The sequence below is a fragment of the Sinocyclocheilus rhinocerous genome, unplaced genomic scaffold (assembly GCF_001515625.1).
Source record: "Sinocyclocheilus rhinocerous isolate Xijiao unplaced genomic scaffold, SAMN03320098_v1.1 scaffold428, whole genome shotgun sequence".
NCBI lineage: Eukaryota > Metazoa > Chordata > Actinopteri > Cypriniformes > Cyprinidae > Sinocyclocheilus > Sinocyclocheilus rhinocerous.
This window is the reverse complement of record NW_015664017.1, coordinates 207165-215869: the sequence shown is the minus strand read 5'-3', so window position 1 is coordinate 215869 and position 8705 is coordinate 207165. Positions and strand designations below refer to the sequence as shown.

At 42.4% G+C, this 8705-nt stretch overlaps 1 protein-coding gene across 1 annotated transcript in view; it reads left to right on the top strand.

Annotated features, from left to right (window-relative positions):
* The window catches only part of LOC107729330 (MORC family CW-type zinc finger protein 3-like), a 20167-nt gene that overhangs the window by 9383 nt on the left and 2079 nt on the right, over positions 1 to 8705 (top strand). Inside the window, exons 10-16 of the mRNA XM_016539797.1 lie at positions 396 to 563; positions 1772 to 1891; positions 2367 to 2444; positions 2697 to 2736; positions 3361 to 3527; positions 4104 to 4707; positions 5592 to 5848. Coding sequence (XP_016395283.1) covers positions 396 to 563; positions 1772 to 1891; positions 2367 to 2444; positions 2697 to 2736; positions 3361 to 3527; positions 4104 to 4707; positions 5592 to 5848 — 1434 coding nt within the window. The remainder of the gene's footprint in view (positions 1 to 395; positions 564 to 1771; positions 1892 to 2366; positions 2445 to 2696; positions 2737 to 3360; positions 3528 to 4103; positions 4708 to 5591; positions 5849 to 8705) is intronic.

Below are 8705 nucleotides of genomic sequence, written 5' to 3'. Positions count from 1 at the left end.
ACACACACACACACACACACACACACACACACATACATACATTTTTAAACATTATAGTGTCCAGTTGAGTACAGGTACAAAAAAAAGTGAAAGAAATGTCAATTCATTTTTATTATTTTTCATTTAATATATTTTCATATATTTTTATTTTGTACAGCGTCTATATTATGTACTGTAAATGCATTGTGGGGAAGTCGTGGCCTAATGGTTAGAGAGTCGGACTCGTAACCCAAAGGTTGTGAGTTCGAGTATGGGTAACCATACTTGGCCACATGTCACGTCACTTAAAAACCTTGAAATATATATTCATTTTATTTAAATTAATTTAAATACCTATATGATTTTATGTACCATTTCCATTTTTAACTTCATTTTTTTTGCTTCTTTTCTCATAGACTCACACTAGCTGCTCTTGGTCTCAAACTGAATGACTACTGGCGTGAAAAGAAGGAAAAGAAAGCGAAAGAGAGAGCATTTCAAGCCTTAGAGAGGAAAAGCAAAGAAGGAGATACTGAGGAAACAGAGGAAGAGGATGATGAAGAGGAAGAGGAGGAAGAAGAAGTGTATGATTGTTTTCCTCCAAAACCTTTCACACAACTGTGTTGTCATACCTGCTTTGCTCTGTTGGTGAGAGTTTATCCATCTGTCAGTCAGATGGCCAGAATAGCACCGTGGGTAAAAAATGAAAGATGGTGCAACCTAACTTGCTAAAAACGGACTATTTGTCTGTTAGACCACAAACCTTGCACATAAATGCATCACAGAAAACACACACACAAAAAGCATCTTGTGATGGCAGAGGTCGAGGCGAGCTGTTAAATGCAGGTGGGCGAGAAACGTGAAACTGTTAACACAGACAGACAAAGCAGTAGCGTGGTTTATATCTGTGATGTCTGCGAGTAAACCATGCAACAACTAAAACATGCAATGCACATGACTGATCACAACCAAGGTTCCCATGAAAACAAAACTGAGGTGCAAAAACTTAACCTCAGGATACAAGGATAGTTTTCAATCACCATCAAAGGAGAAACAGGCTTTTTGAATAGACTGCTGCAGTGAGGACATTTTTTTAAAGGCCAAACTGTAGCTTTGCATCATCCTGGTTCCCTCAACAAAAACCCAATAGGATTTTTCCATTGGCTGTTGTATTATTGCAGAAAATAAGCTCTGTGACCAACAAACGTTTATGATTCTTACACTTTTTTTTTTTTTTCATCATATTAGTCTTCCCAACTTTTATAAATTTCAAATTTATTGGATTTTATCAGATTTACTGTCCTCAACACCCTCTGTAGTCCCATTAGCCACTTGCTACCAACCACCTTTTACAAGTCAAGTAAAAACCTTAAAAAATCACTAATGTATTTTATTTAGTACAATAAAATGTGAAAATGTCTTAAGCTTGTGTCAAACTCTGACCTTTTTCAGGCATTTAACCAAAAACCCATTGACTTCAGGATGATGGAACTAGAAGTGCTAAAATGCTAATTTCCAGGTTTTGAGCTACAAAAATACATCTGTACTGCGGCAATCTGTACCGCCTGCCTCTGCCTCTGACAAGCAATAGCAAGTACTAAATCATGGATTTGAAGCTGAAGTCAAGGCTAGTGGCTAGTCCTAGCTTTGTTTCAACTGGAACTACATCAACATATGAACAAAAACTGCTCCTGTCGAAATTTTCATGGGCATAAATGTCCCCCCAAAATATATAAAAACTCTACACGCAACAAGTTGAACAGGTGTATTAATGGCTTTCTTGTATCCGAAGGGATGTGAGGTGGATTCAGTGTGAGGACTGTTTGAAATGGAGAGGAATCAACACTCTCCTGTTTGCTGGAAGTTTTCCTGATCCGTTCAGATGCTGCATGCACCCGATACCACGCTTACGGTGAGTCTGTTCCCATATGATTACCTTAAATTAAACTGGTATGTTTAGAATGCAGTACTACGCGTTATATTTGCACTAGAGTATGTATACTGTGTGCATTAAGCAAGTTTTCTGTGTGAATGAAGTATCCAGATGACCCGATCTGCCAGAATGTGACATAAAAAAATGAAAAGGATTAAAAAATGCTAAATAACAATATTAGTTTCAGAGTTAACTGGATTTGCTTGCTGTATTATAGTACACAGTATGCAGTACACTAGTATTCCATTCCAAACACACTGCTTTTATTGACTTATTATTTAACCAGACTGCACGGAGTGAAGGCCTTTTACACAAAACTGGCTTAAAAATAGACAATAACCATAAGGAAAAGATAACTGGATGGCTGCGTAGAATTGCATATTATGCTGTAAACCGCAGACTTGTATTAAATTTCAAAGCGTGTCTTATTTATTCTTGTGCTTTCATTGTGTAGGAGCTGTTTGTTACCAGAGGATACGGATGAAAATGCTGAAGTTACAACAGCCAGCTATGAAAAAACACTCAAAAAACAGTTAAGACAGTAAAATTGTCTCTGCACTGCAAAAACATTGTAAATTTCACAAATGATTACAAAGAAACGGCAAGTAAAACATTGAATTGAACATTAACTTTTGAAGCAGAAAGACTGAAATGCATTTCAATAATCTGTTTTATTTACAACTTGTGATCACAAACTTTACACTAATCGTGTGGCTCCACATTCTAATATCTGAGATTCGAGTATGAATGCATGCAGTGTTAATGTGTGTTTTGCTGTGCGCAGGGAACACGCCTCAATCAAGAGAAGAGGAAGATCTCTGGAGGTATTGACCTCAATTTGTGTGTCAGATGAGGAAGTACTCTATTCTCATGACAGGAACTTGGGTTTCTGACTCTCACAAGTGTCAGGGTGTGATCGCACTCGCTGTGGGCTTGTTGACTCAGTTGTGTGTGTTTGGTCTGTATAAATGTTTTCTGTAGGTCTGCATGTGGCCGTCTTCTTTTGCATGTGGCAGACATGACAAATAATGCGTACAAGTATGAATGTGAGAGCTTTGCCTATGCAAACATAAAATGTTGGGGTGTGTGTCAGACTGTCAGTGTTGACGAAACTGCAGTATTTTGATACTGTAGTTTGCCAAGCGACCCAATAATTCATACTGAAACTACAAGTAGGCTGTCCTTAATAGATCATTTATTTAATGCATTTACTAGATGCATTAACTATATTATATAATATAGTTAATGCATCTAGAAATCACACTGTTTTATCCAAAAAAGTATTTTATATAAGAAAGTTTTAGTAGTTGGTTCTGATGACTGCAGTTTTTTTGTGGCCATACAAAGGCATTTATAGAAATTACCTACATTAATGTGAAATATCACTTCTCATTTTGGTTTTGACACATTGATCTCACTTGAGACTATAATAAGTGTGTGTGTTGTAGATGAGTAAAAGCCCAGTGCGTCCTCTCTGTCGAGGACTATCTGAACCTGCATCAGAGAGCAAACAGGATGAGGTCACCGTTATCATGACGACAGATAAACAGGATGCAGATGAGGATGGAGTCAGAGTCGCTGTCACAGAAGAGGAAGAGTCTTCGCCCTCCCCAAGGTCTGAAAGAGACACAACTCAGCATTTACACGCATTAAAGAATCACTTTTGCTGTCGCTCATCTTTACTTGATGCATTGCATTGAACATGTTTAACAAACGTTGTTGTGTTACTGTGTGACAAACTACAGTATTTAAGTGGGTGATAGAGTGACCTTCAAGTGTGACTTTAAACTAGATGCATTATTAATTAGGACGCTTTTAATATGTTAAAAGTTTAACTTAGGGGTCAAGGTAAGGGGTGCTATATATATATATATATATATATATGTGTGTGTGTGTATATAGTGTAAAAATAAGTGTAAAAATTATTGAATTAACTTAAATGAATAACTTATTAAATGTAAATAATTTGCAGATAATATTTGACACAAATTTAGAATATTTTTTTTTTTTTTTTTACAATATAACTGGGTCTTTATACATTAAAAAAATACAATACAATATAACTGGGTCTTTATACATGAAAATCTAAAGTTGTCTTTATACTTTAGTGGGTCCCGCATAGGAAATCATCAAGTTTACAAAAACCCAGGTTTAACTAACTTTTAACTAACTTTGCTCACTTATTTTTTAGAAAAAGAAGGAAAGAAACATGCTCAGACATTGAAAAAGGCAGTAAGTCCCCAAACCATGCTGAAGCTCCAGACGTCCCATCTGAGGGAGAGACAGAAACAATGGACAAAATGCATGAAGGATCAGAGACAAACACCAGCACATCACCAGCAGCAGATACGGTGGCTCAGGAGGACAGTGTTCAGCCGGAGGCCACGGTATTTGAGGGCCCCGTTGAGCCCCAGACATCTCAGGGGCCACAGATGGCCAAAGATCAGCTTAGGATTCCCCCTCACCCTCTCTCACCACACGCCTCCACAACCATGGCTCAGACAGTGGTCGTCACTCCTCTCAGCCGGCCAGGATTTCAGCCTGTGTCACCATTGTTGGCAGACGGGTCGGACCGCGCGGCTCTTGCTCAGAGACTCGCTCAGCTGGAGCGGGAAGCCAAGCGGCTAAAAAGAATTCTGGGCATCCGTGAGCCAGAGGTTGCCATGGTGACGGAGGCAGAAGGGGGCGGGCCTTCTGATGTCACCACGGGTGATTCAGTGTCATGTGAGCAAAATGTGGAAAGACTGAACCCAATGTCAATTGAATCTAGGAGGGAGGAGCTTTCTGTTTGTCAGGTAAGGAATTAATATATTTGTACATCTTATGAAAATTAGTATGTGCACCAATTGTTGTGAAGATCGACCACAAGGTGGCGCTATAATAAGCAACTTTGCAAAAAACTGATTGAATCAGAATTATTGTTTCTTCTGAATCCTTGCTTTAAGCCATAACAAGTGTATATCTCTTTGTTTATTTATAAAAATTTATTATATATCTATAATGTATGTAATATATATCCAACTTAAGAGCTGCGATAATATAGTTATATTTTGTGAAAATATAAACAATTACGCAGCCAAGATTTGCTATAGTATATATTGCTTTGCGTGATTATACTGTATGTATGTGGATAAAGTGAGATGTAATGTATCAAAGCAGATTTACAGAAAATCATTATATAATATAATATAATATAATATATATTTATAATATATATCCAATATTGATTATAAATAATTAAGCAACCATAATTTGCTGTAGTATGTATTATGTGATTATATGTATGTATGCGTATAAAGTAGGATGTACTATATATCCATCTTTTAATATATTACTTGGGCAATAATATATAACAAGATATTTGAGATTTGATATGTCTCATTTTTTTGATTTGATATGTAGTACATATCACTCGGATATAGTAGTTGTATAATTTTTTATTAATTATTAATTTGTTAATAAATTTGAGTTATTAATTCATCATGTGGATTTTGAAACCTAAACATTTGGTAACAGTGATATGTTTGGTAAATCATTAAACATTTAACATCAATAAGGCACTATGTGTAGTTTTTAATCAGAGTGTGACACCATATTCAATATACACCATATATCAATATTACAAAACATTTAATAAAGTAATCATTTTAAATCCTTTTTAAATACCTTCAATCTGTAGAAATCAGAGGAACAGGCAAACCGTCCACCATCCAGTTCGTCCCCCATCCAGCAGGAGGCAGAAACGAGTCCGAGAGACGAGCTGTACTGGAGTAAGACATTAGCCAAACTCCAGAGTGAGAACCAGACGCTGCTAACTGATATGAACGAGCTGAGAACAGAGAGAGACCAACTGCTGAACCGAGTGAGACAGACAGAGAGAGACAGTCACGACAGGAGAGACCAGAGCACCAACACACCCAACCACACTTACAATAGGTGTGTATGACTGAGTACAGCTGGACAAAAGAGCTAAGAAAAATATCTAATCTTATTAAAAAAATGTTTTTTTATCGAGTGGTTGTATGAAAAGCTGTTATACTCCACAAAGCCATTCATCTGCTGTGTGTCAGGAAGCTGTTCTGGTTGGCGGTACGGCGTGAACAGCGGTATCCCTTTCAGCGATTCCCCTGGGCGCTTCAACTAAAAAAGCAGATTTCCTAAAAGAGCAAATCACGGACGATTCGTGTCTTTTTAAAGACGGCGTTTTCGTCCGTATCCTCTTGGTTGCAGTCGTTTCCTGTCCTCTGACAATGGCCACGAGCGTTGTCTTGCGTGTATGGCCATTCAGCACGCTGAAGACACATTCATGGATGGTTCATGCCCGCACTGCGTGCGTGACCATGGCAACGCTGAGATCGCGTCTCTCCATTCTTAAAGGGAAAGGAGCAGACCCCTCTGTCACTACCCGTCCCGGTTTCTCTGCCACGAGCAGAGGACCGCCGGCTAGTGCTCTGGGAGATTTGAGGGTGACAGTGAGAGCTTCTCCGCCGGGCCACGCCCCACGGACCTCTCACTCCTCCTGCAGCGCTTGTCCTGTGCGGCTGCTGAGTGATTCTGCTGGGCTGTCTTATGGCGGTCCCAGCATGTCATTCGGTGTGCCGCCGGGGGATCAGATGTTGATTGCAGCATCGGGGGATGGGTTATTGACCTCTGAGGATGAAGATTCGGCGGGGCTGCCCCTCTCGGGTGTTGTCGCCACTGCCGAATCGGACCCAGAGTTGACAGCCATGCTTGCCTGGACAGCTGTGAGCATCAGGCTGGAGGTGAATACACCACCCAACCCTGAGCGCTCGCGGCTGGACGATTGGTTTCTCTGTGCAGAGCGCGGCTCACAGCCACGTTCTACTCTGGTTCCTTTCTTCCCGGAGGTGCATGAGGAAGTGACGTAGTCGTGGATGGCCCCTTTTACGGCTAGAAGCCGCTCGTCTCCTTCCTCCGTCCTCACTACCCTCGATGGCGGGGCGGCTAGGGGGCGCGTTGACATTCCCCAGGTGGAGAGAGAGGTTGCGGTGCACCTGTGCCCGCAAAACGCTGCCACTTGGAGGAATTGCCCGCGTCTCCCGTCCAAAGCCTGTAAGCTGTCGGCAGGCAGCTGGTGACTGACTTCGCCCTCCGGGCGACAAAAGTCACGACGCGGTCCCTCGGGAAGGCAATATCCACTCTGGTGGTCCAGAAGCGCCATCTCTGGCTCAGCCTGGTCGAGATGAGAGACGTTGACAAAGTGCGCTTTCTTGAAGCTCCCATCTCCCAGTAGTTCTCGGCAGTACAACAGCAGACTGAGGCCATACAGCACATCTTGCCCCGACGTGATCTTCCAGCTGCCACGTTTCGTCGCGGGCCATGTCTCAGCCTGCTCGTCGCCGTGGGCGCCCTCCTGCGTTCTCCACACCGGCTCCACCCCGCGCTGAGACATTGTCGAGGAGAGCGGCGCCCCCTGTGTCGCATCTGGCCGCTAAATGCTCTAGGAAGACGACGAAGCAGCCCTGACACGGGCAACCCGGAGATGTGGGAGACTGCTCTTCACGAGGTGGCGAGGACAGCACCGCTCCTTCCTCCAGAGGAGGGTCGGGCGAAGAATCTTTTTCTTTCTGTTCTTCCGTTGGCTCGATGGCCAGCGGTAATCACATTGTCAAAGAAAGAGCAGTTTCCTCTCTGACGGACATCTGTCGAGCTGCGGGCTGGGTGACACCTAACACCTTCGCAAGGTTTTACAACCTTCGTGTAGAGCCGGTTTCTTCCCGTGTGTTGGGTAACAGGAAATTGGAGGGGAAAAACTGGCTCTGTGTCAAGCTTGCTGCGCCATTCCCCCTCACAAGGGGATGTGAGCGCCTTTCTTCTCCCAGTAGAGATCCCCGGGTTTGGCGAATCCTGGTCAAGCATCCTCCAGCACCCCCGGCAGTCAGACTTGGTGGAGCAGTCTGACGCCAGGCCCAGTACTGGTGTTAGCATGCCCGGAGTCCCGGTCAGCCCCTGTACTGGGCTAGGTGTCCATATGGCTTGATTCCCTACGGGTAATCCCATATGTGTATTCTTCTACGGTATGGTTTCCCTCTCTGTAAACCCGTGTCTTCCCTTGACAAACTCGCTCTGTCAGTCTCTTCTGGCAGTTTTTCCATCCCTACTCTCAGGTACGCTTCCCCATCGTTCTGCCAGGCTGAAAAGAACAAATAGGAAAGATTTGAAGCAATCTTCCACTGAAGGTTGAAATCCCTTCCAAAACATTTTTTGTGAATGGTACAGCAGCATGGGCTTCTCCAGCAGTGATATACTCACCATTTGGTCCCCTTCGGTACCAAGGTCAGTGAATTTGCGCTGGGGCTTTGGGAAGGTTACGACCTTAGCGTAGCTTTGTCTTGACATGCTACGGCTTGTCAACATTTGCAGCGCCACAGGATTGTGACGGTGTTCAGGTTGTGGCGTTTTCCATAGACCCCTAATGTCGTCACGACATAACTTGTAGTGACCGACAGATAGGGAACGTCTCTGTTACGTACGTAACCCTCGTTCCCTGATGGAGGGAACGGAGATGTTATGTCCCAATGCCACAACCTTGAGTCACTCGCTGTTGCCGGGACACGTTCTCGGCTCCTCAGTGTAAAACCTAATGAGTGGATGCGCGCTGTCGCCTTATATACCCGCCTTATATATATATATATATATAATATATACACACACACACTGCCGTTCAAAAGTTTGGGATCAGTAAGACTTGTAATGTTTTTTAAAGAAGTCTCTTATGCAAATCAAGGCTGCATTTATTTGATAAAAAATACAGAAAAAAAACAGTAATCTT